The 16,502-nt window shown below is 41.1% G+C and overlaps 1 protein-coding gene across 1 annotated transcript in view; it reads right to left on the bottom strand.

Annotated features, from left to right (window-relative positions):
• syt14a (synaptotagmin XIVa) overlaps positions 1-5,058 on the bottom strand; it is a 60,955-nt gene extending 55,897 nt beyond the window's left edge. Inside the window, exon 1 of the mRNA XM_087832760.1 lies at positions 4,950-5,058. Within this exon, the coding sequence (XP_087688886.1) occupies positions 4,950-4,962 (13 nt within the window). The 5' untranslated portion in view covers positions 4,963-5,058. The remainder of the gene's footprint in view (positions 1-4,949) is intronic.
• Positions 5,059-16,502: the final 11,444 nt, after the last annotated feature.

Here is a 16,502-nt window from a genome sequence, read left to right as displayed (position 1 = left end):
ATTTTAGATAGCAAGGAGTTTATTAAACTTCACCAAAACAATCTGCAAATTTTATTAAAATTTAATAAACTATCATCTTGTCTTTATTTTTAGTTAGCACATACCTTAAACACTTAAAGCTGTAAGCTAATGATAGTTACATAAGAGCAGATGCATTCTGGTGCAATAAGCTGTATGTTTTACGTCCAATAGATGCATGATTTGATTAGTCAACTAATCGCAAAATTAATCAGTGACTAGTCGACTATCAAAATAATCATTTGTGGCAGCCCTATTATTGAAGCACAGCAGCCTTGCTTGCCTTTTAGTTCTAAGATGTTACACCATCTCCTGCCATTAGCTGAAGCTGCTGTCCCAACAGGCGGCTGACACGTCCTCTCCGAGGAGGGTTGAAAAGTAGATGACAGCTGTGCAAACCGGTAAACTTTGATGCAGAAAATGAGCGACTGTTTGTTGGTGATATAAAGTAAAACTTGCATAATGCGAGCGGAGAGACAAGTAACAACAGGTGCAGGTGTCTGAACACCATTCTGCAAACGTAGCTGACATTGTGCACGTGTAACTTGATAAACAGCATGTCGCAAGTTTCAGAGATTACTAAAAACGTTCATCTAAAATGCAATATTAGCATGGCCGGTGTTTAATCTGGTCCATTAGCTTGTGCTCAGTTTTAAGTGTTTCTTACTAAGAGACTAATTCTCTTTTAAAAAGCTCGTAAATTATTCATCAGAAATATCCCTACTTTAAATTAGATGATGTGCTGTGATCTAAACACGCCTTCCCCACACCTCAATTCGTTGCCTTGAAATTAATCGACTTGTGTTTTCCAACACCTCGTGACGTTCACCCAACCTAACATCACAAGTACAGACAGAAACACAGCCTCCCACTGGTGCCGGGAGACCGATCCCTGGATGCTGCAGGTGTCAGTCAGCCCCACAGCTGCTCCATAAATCTCGGCGGGGCCGACTAGCTCCAGCAAACCACTACTCTTCAGGAAACTGCACTTTGCTGACTAATGCTAGTGAGGAAGTTACGGGTGTGGTTGAATAAAGCTCTACGTCAGATGGCATGAAGGAGGAGGCATGATGGTGGCAGAACAGAGGCGGTGACCTACGCCTTAGTGGAAAGCTTTCTAATATATTTAGTGACCACTAATTTCTGACATGTTTCATCCACTGTTTTGTTTAAAGTCCTGAACCTGTTGTTAAATTTTTAGACATAAAAAAGCAAACTGTCAAAGCTGCAGCAGCAAATTTAGCTCTTCCATCACACATGAATGACTCTCACGCTTAAAGTGTTTCTTTACTTTATGTGCTGATCAGAGCCCGAAGGCCCAAAGAGAATGGATGGTCTATTTGCCTAGATTACAGCTGGAGTTCACGTCACTGTGCTGTTTTCTAGAGGTGATCTCTGCTGTCCTGTATTCCTCACGACCTATTATTTTATCACCTCCCTCCAAAGACTAGCGAGAACTAAACTTTTACAGGTTCAGATGCTAAGATAATAAGATTTAGATGACACCAGTGCCATTATCAGTGATGTTTTTATGTTGCCTCAGTTTTCTGTGTTGAAAAACGTTGGTCCACATATGTTTATTTTATCTTCTGTGTACTGTGCAAAGAATCAAGAATAGATAAGCTTGGATACTGCCCGAGTAGGTGCAGTGTTGGGGAGTAACGGAATACATGTACCGCCGTTACGTATTTAAAATACAAAATATGAGTAACTGTATTCCGTTACAGTTACCGTTTAAAAAGGTGGTATTTAGAATACAGTTACTTTGTTGAAATAAATGGATTACACGGCGGTACTTCCCTGTTTCATATTGTGGCGGGTCAGGACTGTTTGGGTTTTGTTTGACAGCTACGTTCTGTTGTTCCAAACGGCAGCGTTACGGTTGCCATGGTTACAAGGTGACGCTCTCTCTCTGCGTGTTTCCTGGGTGAGAGAGGCCTTTTTGTTGTTGTTGTGCTAAGCTAATAGGCAGAATGCTACAGGTATAGCTCTAAAGAATGTAGCATCATGGGCAGTGTAGTCCGTGCTGCAGGGAGAATGGACTGCCATACCCGTTATGTGTCTGTGAGCGAGGAGGGAGAAAAAGGAAAAGTACGAGCTGTCATCGAGCAAAAACGGGAGCTGGAAGCATGTAAATATAATAATAACCACTGCAGCCAAGAAGAGTGCCTGACTAGCCCAGTTGTAAGTAAGCTATTAAGACTCGACTGTACACTGTGTTCGTGTTTTCCTCCAAAAACAATAAGTTCCGTTGGAGCAGCCTTTCAACGCCTCTCTCTGTCGCAAGCAAAGTTGACCCAGACAACAAAGTAAAGCTAGTTTTCGGCTACGAGCCCGACACGAACCGACGTATTAGCCAGAGGTCCCTTTACTACGGTTCGGAGCCGCGGACCTTCAGTAACAGTAATAAATCACAGCAATAGTACATTCACGTAGTTGTAAACAGCATGATAATATATTAAGTAATCCAAAGTATTCAGAATACGTTACTCTCATTGAGTAACGTAACGGAATACGTTACAGAATACATTTTGGGGCATGTATTCTGTATTCTGTAATGGAATACATTTTAAAAGTAACCTTCCCAACACTGAGTAGGTGGGCAACATTTCTGAATATCCATCTCCAACTCTGATATTCTACATACTAAACAAAAGGGAAACACAGCAGGAGAGCATACAGTATCAAACATATTAAATTAACTAAACTGAAATCAATCCTCCAGCATATATTCACACAGTCACACAATGAAATGCTGAACACATCAATTTAAAAGGACGAACACTGACTTATTGTCTCTGCATTTCATAGACTGTGTGGGTTTTTCAGCACCGCTGCACCTGTGAACAGGCCTGTGAAAAGTTGGTTCCAAAATGTTGTAATGTTGTGTAAAATATCAATAAAAACCAAATGCAATGATTTGACAATCTCATGAACCCAGATTTTATTCACAGCAGAACTTAAAAGTCATTTCAAATGATTAGACTGGAAAAAAAAGATCATTTTGAATTTGATGGCAGCAACATGTCTCAATAAAGTTGGGGCCCGGCCATGTTTACCATTCAAGACAGTCTGGGAACTGAGGAGACCTCCTGCTGGACTTTTGGGAGAAGAATGGTGTCCAATTCTTGCCTGATACAAAATTCAAATTCAAATATTTCTTATAATGATAGATTTTCACAGTCATTTGATTTGATTTCGATGTTTTACTCCGGATAAAATCTGGGTTTGTCAGATTTACAAATGACTGCATTTTTAGTGTTGTATAAATCTGACACATAAACTTTGCCGCAGGCTGAGAGCAGTTGCCCACCTCTCTTTTTAGCAGCGATGCCTGCAGGGACAAGTCTAAAACTGGGAAAGGAATTGAATTTAATGAATTTTCATCATTGAAATATTTGTGCTGATTAAACCAGCAGTGTGTAAAGCAATTAAATGAGCTTTTTTTGTACTTACTAGAGGCTAGTAAAACTCTGACCTACTGGCCTGGGAGTCGTGTGCGGAAAAATGTTGTAACAAAATGTTACAGTTATGTTTGAGATTGAAAAAATTATAGAGAATTGTTTCAAATAACGCAATTAAAAAATGTTAACAACTTCCTGTAAAGACTCCACAATGGAGTACACTGGCTTGTATGCTCATCTACACTCATATAATATTTCATCCTATGCATTCAGCACCTTCACAAAACAGGAAGAAACCAGATTATTTGGGATTAAATGCCATGCTCGTGGACACGTCAGCATGCAGACTGAAAGAGTGGGGCAGGACCAACAACTTTACAATCACTGGATACCTGGCTTTTCCTCCTTACCAGCAACAGCTACAATTTATTAATGGGGGGGGGGACATCACATTTTGGGTTATTTAGACCAAAATACTAAATTTTGCTCTACATGGGCCTGATATCCACTTACGAGGACATTATACTGCTACTGTTCTATCGAAATTTTAAACAAATATCCTCATATGTGGCTCTCATTTTTCTTAAAATAATCTGGTAATTCTTTGTTTTTACATTCATCGGGCCCCAATCAGCCCAAATATCAAAGAGAAATTAAAAATGCTGCCTGGAAGAGTTTGGGTCTTAGGAGGTTCATTATATTGCACCTTTAGTTCAGACTCTAGCTTTTCACTCGTACTGGTCCATAACTTGATAGGATAAAGAAAAGGTTCTGTCTTATCAACACAAAAAAGGGAACTCTATATTAATTACTCTATATTAATACAAATCTATCATTAAGCTATGGTCTGTCTGCCTTCCTGTGACATTTAATGTATCGCAGCAATGTGAGCTTGGGATCCAAAGTGATCAAACAAACTAAGCACCAAAGCCGCTTACAACCTGCAAAGTTACATAATCGGAGTAAGGTGAGCAGTAAAAGCACACGGTGGACACTGGAATAGAAATCACGGCATTCATTATCCGCATTAACAGCGCGTTAATGTGGTTTGTGTGAGCTCTGCTCCGAGTTGTAAAGCACAGACGTGCAGCAGCGAGACTGCAAACCAAATGACAGCTCGAGTTCCGTGAAATTGACACACACACACACACACACACACACACACACACACACACACACACACACACACACACACACACACACACACACACACACACACACACGCTCGGTCTGAATGAATGTCATGCAGTTTAAAGAGCGGAGTGGAGCTTTCCTTTCAGCACCACCTTTACAAACAGAGCAAGCGCCGCTTCCAGCTTCCTCCTGCCTCTCTTCTATCACACTGCAAAGGGAAATTACCGCCTTAAAGAAAATTAGAAAAAACAACTTTCACTGCTTCCAGCCGAACCAAGCACTCATCTCCTGAGCTCACGAACACTTTCAAACAGAGGCAAATCACCGCTGACACGTATCATTTCCAGCTGAAGTTAATTAAAAGGAGAGGAGAGCCGTTATTGGCCTACTTACCATCAATCGCCATGATGTTCTGTTTTGGCTTCAACCAAAGTGGGCGGTAAAGAAGGGGGAGCGGCCCACTGCAAGGGTGAGGAAAGGGGGGAACTCACGGTGTGGTACAGTCCGTGAGATGCTCGGGGAGGAAGCTGAATGTCTGCTGCACAAATACCACACACAGCTGAGAGGATACAGGCTGAATCATATGATCAGGAATTCTTATTACTTATCAGATTTTTGCTAGTCCGCTTAACATGACTAATTAGATTAGATATATTAATATTATTCAGATCCTGACACATCTGAATCTAAAATCTGTTGTGTTAATATAAATTATCCTGGTTCACAAGACATTATAGGGGCTAAAATGGTAGAATGGGATCATTTAATTGCTCGGCTTGTTTATCATACTCATATTAATTCCTTTGCTTCTATGCAGATATACTAAAATGTTCATCATCAGTCATTTTTATGTGAAAGGAGCTAATTCCTTTCACATAAAAATGACTGACTGCCTTTATCGTCACTTTGGGCATCAAGTATCTGCCTCAGGGTTTCTGAAGGAAGAAATCTCGCTCGTCTGCGTCTGTTAGCCACGGTTCACTGCGCAGCTATTACAATAAAATCATAGACTGACAAATATATGGTAGAAAAAAATTTTGCGATGGAAAATATCAAAGCAGCACACAGGTCGCACAAGAGTGCCAACAGGGACTTTGGCTCAGGCGCAGTTCAATTCAGTTTATTTATACAGCACAAAATCACAATAACAGTAATCTCAAGGTGTTTTATTTTGTAAGGTAAAGACACTAAAAAGCACAGAGAAAACCCACTATGAACAAGCACTTGGCGAGAGTGGGGAGAAAAAACTCCCTTTTAACAGGAAGAAAGGTCCAGCAGAACCAGGCTCAGTGAGGGTAAGTTTGCCGCGACTGGATGGGGGTGAGGGGAGGAAGACAGGACTGCAGAAACACTGTGGAAAAGTACCAGAGATTAATAATAACCGATGATGAAATGCAAAGTGGTGTATATAACAAAAATGGCCCCAAGTTAAATCCAGAATATAACGTGATCTCCTTCTTCCTTATCTATCAGCCTCTGTCATATCTTAGGGACCTTACACACATCATCTCAACAGAACACAGATCACAGGATTATTTGTGGTTTTTGAAACTAAATGAGAACCAGAGCCTTCAGCTATCAGCTCCCTTTCCTTTAACCAGCTATGTTAAACTGTTCCATCCATCAGCAGTGTTGGTCAAGTTACTTGAAAAAAGTAATCAGTAATTAATTACTGATTACTTCCCCAAAAAAGTAATCCCGTTACTTTACTGATTACTTATTTTCAAAAGTAATTAATTACTTAGTTACTTAGTTACTTAGTTACTTTTTAAAAACATGATTTACAACCTGAATAGGTGATAAAGCGATAGATCTTTCAGCCCAATTCTACTTTTTCTACATAATCCATCATACAAAATGTAATCAAATGGAAAAGTATTTTTTTAAAACTTGTTTTATTAGTTTTAATCTTTTAACTTTAAGCAAAATTTTAATTATATGTACCATTCTCTGACTGGAAGAAATTAGTTTAACATTTAAACCTATTTTCTGCACATTCCAGCACACATATATATATATATATATACAGTGGGGCAAAAAAGTATTTAGTCAGCCACCGATTGTGCAAGTTCCCCCACTTAAAATGATGACAGAGGTCAGTAATTTGCACCAGAGGTACACTTCAACTGTGAGAGACAGAATGTGAAAAAAAAATCCATGAATTCACATGGTAGGATTTGTAAAGAATTTATTCGTAAATCAGGGTGGAAAATAAGTATTTGGTCACCTTAAACAAGGAAAATCCCTGGCTCTCACAGACCTGTAACGTCTTCTGTAAGAAGCTTTTCTGTCCCCCACTCGTTACCTGTATGAATGGCACCTGTTTGACCTCATCATCTGTATAAAAGACACCTGTCCACAGCCTCAACCAGTCAGACTCCAAACTCCGCCATGGCCAAGACCAAAGAGCTTTCGAAGGACACCAGGAAAAGAATTGTAGACCTGCACCAGACTGGGAAGAGTGAATCTACAATAGGCAAGCAGCTTGGTGTGAAAAATCAACTGTGGGAGCAATCATCAGAAAATGGAAGACATACAAGACCACTGATAATCTCCCTCGATCTGGGGCTCCACGCAAGATCTCATCCCGTGGGGTCAAAATGATCATGAGAACGGTGAGCAAAGATCCCAGAACCACACGGGGGGACCTGGTGAATGACCTGCAGAGAGCTGGGACCAAAGTAACAAAGGTCACCATCAGTAATACACTACAACAGCAGGGAATCAAATCCCGCAGTGCCAGACGTGTTCCGCTGCTGAAGCCAGTGCATGTCCAGGCCCGTCTGAAGTTTGCCAGAGAGCACATGGATGATACAGCAGAGGATTGGGAGAATGTCATGTGGTCAGATGAAACCAAAGTAGAACTTTTTGGTATAAACTCAACTCGTCGTGTTTGGAGGAAGAAGAATACTGAGTTGCATCCCAAGAACACCATACCTACTGTGAAGCATGGGGGTGGAAACATCATGCTATGGGGCTGTTTTTCTGCCAAGGGGACAGGACGACTGATCCGTGTTAAGGACAGAATGAATGGGGCCAAGTATCGTGAGATTTTGAGCCAAAACCTCCTTCCATCAGTGAGAACTTTGAAGATGAAACGAGGCTGGGTCTTCCAACATGACAATGATCCAAAACACACCGCCCGGGCAACAAAGGAGTGGCTCCGTAAGAAGCATTTGAAAGTCCTGGAGTGGCCTAGCCAGTGTCCAGACCTCAACCCCATAGAAAATCTGTGGCGGGAGTTGAAAGTCCGTGTTGCTCGGCGACAGCCCCAAAACATCACTGCTCTTGAGAAGATCTGCATGGAAGAATGGGCCAAAATACCAGCTACTGTGTGTGCAAACCTGGTAAAGACCTATAGTAAACGTTTGACCTCTGTTATTGCCAACAAAGGTTATGTTACAAAGTATTGAGTTGTATTTTTGTTATTGACCAAATACTTATTTTCCACCCTGATTTACAAATAAATTCTTTACAAATCCTACCATGTGAATTCATGGATTTTTTTTTCACATTCTGTCTCTCACAGTTGAAGTGTACCTCTGGTGCAAATTACTGACCTCTGTCATCATTTTAAGTGGGGGAACTTGCACAATCGGTGGCTGACTAAATACTTTTTTGCCCCACTGTATATATATATATTGTGTTTACACTCACTCTTTCAGATGCAAGTAAAACACAGCAGAAAATAAATAAAGTCAAAGACTAGCGGTCCTTTTGCTCTATTTTCACCTGTAAAGCAGGAGTAGAGTAGGCGGAGGTTTATCCTGGTGCAGGTGTGCCGCAGCGGTCAGTGGAAGGATACCGCAGTTTCTCTGTGAGTTTCTCATTACGTCATAGCTACTCGGTGCTTGCTTGGAAGTTTAGGGGGGTTTTTTTTCGCTGTAAAAAGAAGTTTTCTTCCCACGCACAGCGGACACTAATGTTTTTGTCACTTTTTACGGAATCAAACTCAAAATAAGGTCAGTACTTCCACGCTTTAAACGCTGCATGCTCATACTCTCTCCCGCACTTGATATATGATCCATTGTTGATCTGCACACAGCTGTTGTCACGAACATCACACTCCCTTACGTCACTGTCATGAGACATTCTCGCAAGAAAATCACGGTTTTAGTAACGCAGTAACGCAGCGTTCCTACGGGAAAGTAACGGTAATCTAATTACCGTTTTTGCAATAGTAATCCCTTACTTTACTCGTTACTTGAAAAAAGTAATCGGATTACAGTAACGCGTTACAAGTAACGCGTTACTGCCCATCTCTGTCCATCAGTCCATCTTTTTTCTGCTTATCTGGGACAGGGTTACAGGATAGCCTTTCTTCCAGCTTGTCCAGGAGAAAGTCGTTCCCAGGCCAGCTGAGAGCCACTTGGCTACACTGAGAAATTCTGTCCATAAAAACTAAGAACAGAATAATTGTCACTGATTCTTTTAGTTTTGAACAGTTTCAGAATGTCTTCTTTCATGTTTTATGTTCTGTTGTCCTTCTCTCTCTGTGCTTCTCTTTTGTCTTTTTCCCCCATCAACTGAGTCCAATCTGAGTGTCGTTCTGTTAAAATGGAGTTCTGTCTTCCCACTGTTGCCATAGTGCTGTTCACATGCGATCGTTTGATCACTGAGGCTTTCTCCCTTTGATTTGAAGGGTCTATTTTAAAGATAAAGTAGATATAAAAACTGAAATATACAGCTCTAGTGATAACTCCAGTGATAACTCACTCTCATGTTTTCATGTAACAGACACACCAGCTTGTTTAAGCTTCTTTAAAAATACCTGAAAATGGAAAGACCTTTTTCCATAGCGTCCAGCTTGAACAATAACTTTCTTTGATTGCAGCTGAAGGTCCAGTTCCAGTCCAGCTCCTACACCCTCCCACTCCATGTGGGGTCACACATGCAGCCACTGGAGAGTCTTAAAAGGTGTTGTGGTAGAAATACAGAGGCACTGCAGCCCCCTCTGGCCTCTGGTCCGTAGCTGCTGGGTGACCTCTCGTTTGGGGCTCTACTCAGCTCTTCCCAGGAGGGTGGCACGGTCCCCCCCCCTTTTTGGTGGTCCTCCTCGGGTCCTCGTACTCTGGGGCCTCTGGATGTCTGGGGCCTGGATCTCCTCCATACCTGCTTCATGCCCTGAGGGACGGGGCTATGGCTCCCCACACTCCCTAGCAGATCGTTACATGGAGAAACCTTTGGAATACAAGCGTGCTGATCCACACAGGTGTGCACACAGGTGTTCACAGACGCGGACTACACCTTTCTTGGCTGCTGCCTCAAAGCACATTGTGCGCTGTCTATCTTGCGTGCTGCACAATAGCGTTTAATATTTAGTATCTACTGTTATCTACTGCTAGCTAGTTTATTGTGATGGTGCTGTTTTTATTATGTTGCTCTTTTTTTGTTTGCTTTCTCTTCTGGTTTTTTTCTCCATACAGGTGATCCAGGTGTTTTGTTTGTTTTTCTCTCTTTCTTCCCCCCTTTCTCACCGTCTCTTCTCCCCTCTGGTTTTCTTTCTCTCCCTCTCTTTCTTTCATTCTTTCTCCCCGTCCTCTCCCCCAGTCATGTCTGTCCCGTTTGTAGCATCCGAAAATAAAATAAATTCATAATTATGATAAAAGTCAATCAAATGGACCAATATGGCATGGCCATGATGATCCACTTGGTAAAATAAATCCGCTTGGCATCTTTCTTGGCCTTAAGACAACAATTCTGATGGCTAAAGATCCAAACGGATCTTTAGCCATCAGCCAAAAAAAAAAAAAAAGAAATACAGAGGCACGCTTTGGGATGTCCTCGCCTTTCTATGATGCAAACAGAAACTTTCTCTGTAGCTTGAGCAGTTTAGATTATCAGATAGTGCACTGAGATCATTAGTTACTGAAAATGTATCTACTGCAATTAATTTTCATTCATACCCTGCTTTGTCTTAATTTTATCTTTAGTAATAGAAATTAGATCCAAACTAACTCTTTTTTATAAATATTGAAAGTTGGTTCATTTTGTTCATTGCTGAGACATGAAAGCAATGTCAGTGTTGTGAGCTTATTCTAGTAAGCCTTGATGCAAAATGGTTGTTGGAGGGCTTTTACAACCCACTTACATTTAAAACTAGTTGGCTTGGAACAGCACTTACTGTGATGGACCCTGCATGGCGATGGAAATGCAGTGAAAGTAGGGAAGTGCTGTAGTGGCAGCACCAGAATTTAGTTAAACAGTAAAAAGAAAAAATCCCTCCTACATCTTTTCCTAAGCAGTGCTGCTTAACCTCAATAGAAAATTACATAAGGTCAATAAAAATGAGAAGCAGAACTCCAAAATAGAAAAGAATGCAGTGCAGCAGATCCCAGTGACACAGACAGGCTGCTTAATGGGACAGATATTTTAGATGTAGCTCTGCAGTGCGTTCTACATGTTTTGGCCCATTTGTTCCATTTTATGCAACACGTCCAATCCTGCTAAAGAGATTATCCACTTTAACTTTTGCCTTTAAGGCTTTCAGTATCTATAAAGTAAAAAAGAAGCCGGCAGTACAGCAGTGCTCAGAACGAGGACAGATATAAACTTCACTTTGATCATTTTAATGTATTTCATCATCTTAGTTTAACGGACATTTTTCTATAGCATGTTCCAGTGTGCTTCAACCCCCCCCCCCCCTTTTTAAGGCAATGCATACAATAAATGAGCCATTATTAGTACAATGCTTGGGTAACAGTATCGTCAGTGCATTCAGTGCAATGGAAAACCTAATTGGTAGCGCTGATAGACAGGAGGGCGGTTCACTCTGAAATACTGCACTGGCACATGGTTATTAACAGAACTGCAGTCCTGTTTAGTCCAGAATTTAACTTCATATCCTTCTTCCTGAATTATCAGGCCCTGTCATACATTTAAGACAATTCGGTACTTTTGACTCTAAAATATGTGAAAGATTCAGGAAATCCAGAGAAAACTACGCAGAGACAAAACTGAAAAGCAGCTTTGAATGTCTGTTTAAAGCTCCGCAGTCCAAAGACAAAAGATGGATATTCAAAAGCCTGCCCTTTGGTCCAATCAAATAATAATTCAACTGGACCTTACTGATAATTATTCATATTTTATTGTCACTACACATCAAAAAGTCAGCATGTGTATAAGGTAATTACATATGGCACAGAATATGCAGTGCTATTGCTTATTTCTCCATTCTGCACACATTCCTCTGTATCGAGGGACTATACTATACTATACTCATCTGCCTGGAGTCCTGAACTTTCATCCAATGAAAACATGTCGGCATGAAAAGCACAGGAGACCCTGATCTGTTGAGAGCTGAAATCCTGACTCAAACAAGCTTGAACAGTAATTTTGCTTTCAAAAGCTGCAGCATGTTTTTTTAGCTCCCAAACTGTAGAAGTGTGTAATTAAGGGCCTCTTCATTAACTCAGTAAAACATGTCACAGATTTTCATTTTAAATCTAATTGTATAATTGGAAGCACAGATCAAAGATTATGTTCATTTAGCATTTCTCTGCTGAGATCTGATTTCTTGCCACTAGATGTTCAGCTGATGCTGATGGAGGCCTGTGGAAGGAAGGAAGCACAGATTAGTTTAGATGGTTTAGGTAGGAAGTAGTTTGAATAGTTCAGCCCCTGAAGTGATTAACCTGAAGACTGATTATTTGTGGATCAGGCTCCACCTGCTGAATGGTGTGGCTCACAGGTCAGTAAGTGGAAACCAATAAAAAAAGGTGTCAACTGTAGATGATTGTAATCTACCTCTAAGCTGCTTTGACAGCTGCTAATTATCTCATGCCATTTACTTAAATTTTATGTAAAGTGTAAAGACTTGATATTAGTATTCTGCATTTTAAATATTTAGGTGTTGTTTTTTCTGATACAGCTGCAGGTAAATTGATTTTTCAGTTCAGCAGTGCTTCACATGACTCAGTGCTGCTTCACCCACCACCTCAGAAGTTAATCACCAATTGCTGACGGTTGAAAAATAAAGCAGGAGGGCTCTGGTTCCTAAGAACAGACTGACACTGACATGAAGTGTTTGTCTTAGCTCTTCAGCCCACTGACATCCCTCACCTGAGTGGCAGGTATCAGTATCATCACTGATGGTACAGCAGTCACAGAGCATTAAGTTATTTACAGTGTTTTTATGCAAGCTGATCATTTCTGTTAGCGTACTTCAAAAGCACTTTTGAGTTTCCAGGAGACATCAGAACACCTGAACTGTTCTTGATTTACCAACAATTACACAGTGTAGTGTAGTGTGAAGTCATCGCCTCCCTGCGGTGTGAATCTTGAAGGTCAGGTATTAAATACAGCACTGAGATGAAATATTCATACAGCATGCATTATTGAAATGAAAACCACTGCTGCCGGGGTGTGGTGGGTATACTGTAATTTTCTATTATACTACAATCCTACAAGCCACAAATACCCTGCTTTAAACAGCTTCTACGTATAAACAACAACCTCTGGAGCTGAAAATTGAAATGCAGAAGTTGCAAAAACTGCAGTTCCTCCAATGACCACTTGAGGCGGGCTCCAAAACCAAGGCCTCCCCTTGGGGCTTTTTAGAGCATCATTAATGGTGTTACCTAAAACTAATTTAAGCTTGTTGTGACCTACAGCTGGTCCGAAGACTTTACACTCACTGACTACTTTATTAGATATATCTGTTGAACTGCTCATTAGCACATACATCTAATTATCCAATGAAATGGCAGCGACTCAGTGCGTTTATGCATGTAGACATGATCAAAACAAGCTGCTAAAGCACTACTGGGCGTTACAACGGGGAAGAAATGTGATGTAAGTGACTTTGAATGTTTCATGGAGGCTGGTGACATATTGGCTGGTCTGAGTTTTTCAGAACCTGTTGACCTGCTGGGATTTTCCCCAAAAATAATCTCTGGAGTTTACAGAAAATGGTTTGGAAAGGAGAAAATACCCAGCAAGCAGCAGTTCTCTGGAAGGAAATGACATGTTGAAGTCGGAGGTCCAGAGGAGGGTCAGGCTATCTCGAGCTGATAGGAAGGCAACAGTAAGTGAAATAAACACTTGCTATAAATAAGGCATGCAGAAGAGCTTTTCTGAATACAGAAGGAGAATACCACACTGGGTGTCCTTCCTGTCAGCTAAGAAAAGGAAAATGAGGCTCCAGTACGCGAGCTCATCAAAAACAGTTCAAGCTGTTGTGGTTGTGTGTTAGATATTTTCTTCTCTGAGTACCAGTCGATAATTGTTTAAAACCTACCCGAGCATTGTTACTCCCCATGTCCATCCCTTTATGACCACAGTGTACTCATCACCTTCTTAACACACCATGGCACTTGAAACTCAGATCATCTCAGACTGATGTTAACTCTACTGAAACGGCCTTCACAGACACCAGATCCAATTTGCATTGTGAACGTGCAGCTGAGAAATCTGGGGCAACTGTGTGATGCTGTCATGTCAATATGTACCGAAATCCCAGAGGAGGGTTCAATCTATGCCATGAAGACTTAAGGCGGCTCTGACGGCAGAAGAGATCCAATCTTTGACAAACAACATGTAGCTAATAAAGTGGCCACAGTATCTGATCTAACCTGAGCTCACTGTGTCGCTTCAGTCGCCCGTTTACTGATGAAGCTCAACCAACCTTCATTCATTTTTATCCAAATTAAACTGTAGTTAAGATCATCCTGTATAAAAGTATAGGATGATAGGACAACTATAAAAAGTATAAAAAGTATCTGCAGTGTTGGGGAGTAACGGAATACATGTACCGCCGTTACGTATTTAAAATACAAAATATGAGTAACTGTATTCCGTTACAGTTACCGTTTAAAAAGGTGGTATTTAGAATACAGTTACTTTGTTGAAATAAATGGATTACACGGCGGTACTTCCCTGTTTCATATTGTGGCGGGTCAGGACTGTTTGGGTTTTGTTTGACAGCTACGTTCTGTTGTTCCAGGCGGCAGCGTTACGGTTGCCATGGTTACAGGGTGACGCTCTCTCTCTGCGTGTTTCCTGGGTGAGAGAGGCCTTTTTGTTGTTGTGCTAAGCCATAGGTGTCAAACTCTGGCCCGCGGGCCAAATTTGGCCCGCAGCCTATTTACATTTGGCCCGTGAAGCCATACCAATTTATTATTAGAGCTGGCCTACTGGTATTATACAGCTAATATATATATTGTTTAGTATTAAGCTTTGCTTGTTCCATATTCAGTTTTTCAGCAAAACTTGAGTCCCTAAGAAGAGATTCATTCTTAAATCTGAAGGAAGATTTTTTTTTTTCAATAAATATTAACATTAGCCCGCGACCTTGTTCCAGTTTTGAATTTTGGCCCACTGTGTATTTGAGTTTGACACCCCTGTGCTAAGCTAACAGGCAGAATGCTACCGGTATAGCTCTAAAGAATGTAGCATCATAGGCAGTGTAGTCCGTGCTGCAGGGAGAATGGACTGCCATACCCGTTATGTGTCTGTGAGCGAGGGAGGGAGAAAAAGGAAAAGTACGAGCTGTCATCGAGCAGAAACGGGAGCTGGAAGCATGTAAATATAATAATAACCACTGCAGCCAAGAAGAGAGCCTGACGAGCCCAGTTGTAAGTAAGCTATTAAGACTCGACTGTACACCGTGTTCGTGTTTTCCTCCAAAACAATAAGTTCCGTTGGAGCAGCCTTTCAACGCCTCTCTTTGTCTCTCGCTGGCAAAGTTGACCCAGACAACAAAGTAAAGCTAGTTTTCAGCTACGAGCCCGACACAGAACCCACCGTATTAGCCAGAGGTCCCTTTACTACGGTTCAGAGCCGCGGACCTTCAGTAACAGTAATAAATCACAGCAATAGTACATTCATGTAGTTGTAGACAGCATGATAATATATTAAGTAATCCAAAGTATTCAGAATACGTTACTCTCATTGAGTAACGTAACGGAATACGTTACAGAATACATTTTGGGGCATGTATTCTGTAATGGAATACATTTTAAAAGTAACCTTCCCAACACTGAGTATCTGAGTTTTCCTGAAGCCATGAAACCGAGCAGCTGTTGAATAACAAGTATTTTAATAGGAACCTGTTGCCATGATGAAATCCTCAACTCATCAAGCTTCATATTAAGATTCAGTATATGCTCCTATGCCGTCATCAGGTTGCCTTGGATACACGCAGCAGCTGCTCAGCTCTACCTTGTGATTCCCTGTCAAAAAACACGAGCAAACATTCCCAAATCGAGGCATCAATAACATGCCGTCTCTGCATCCTCATTCTGCTCCTCTTGCTAATTTTAGAAACACAGTTTTTCAGTAAAAAAGGAGCGATGCCTCACGCCGTGTGGCACGAGTTAAAAGCAGCGTGTTCGCAGGACACCGCGCTCTTTGACATGAACATCAATTACAGTGAGCATGTGCATGTAGGGTACATTCAACAATGGGAAAACAAAAGGGGTGAAAAATGTTGATCACTGGCCGGCTCAGCCCAGCAGGACTGACCGCTCACTGTGACCTTTACACTACCACATGCAGTACGTGCCAAACAGGCTGCAAGACCTTTGTAAAGTAAGAGAGCCCATACAGAAATCGTTAATTAGTAGACAAAATGTCAAGCTTCCTTTCTTTGTGTATTCAGCTGCAATTAGAAATCTATTTTGTCTCTTTTATTTTTATTATTTCATTTATCTGAATGCTACAAAACAGCTTCATCCCGGTGAGAAATTGTGAAGTCACCTCTAACTGCATCCTTTGCTGAGGTGAGTATATACTGTAAGAATACTTCTACACTCACTTTGTTCACATGTGGGAAACTGTGTTCATAAGGTGGGATAAAACCTAACATCAAACAATTTTTTTCCAAGAGTTTGACAGGGGAAAAATGGAGGGGATTCATGGACAGGATAAATGGATTAATCGCATAAATAAATATGTGCAAATTACATGTACATATGTAGAGATGTGCATAACACATAAACAGACATG

This window comes from Neolamprologus brichardi, chromosome 19 (genome assembly GCF_056152115.1).
Source record: "Neolamprologus brichardi isolate AB-2024 chromosome 19, ASM5615211v1, whole genome shotgun sequence".
Taxonomy (NCBI): Eukaryota; Metazoa; Chordata; class Actinopteri; order Cichliformes; family Cichlidae; genus Neolamprologus; species Neolamprologus brichardi.
This window is presented reverse-complemented; position numbering and strand designations above follow the sequence as displayed.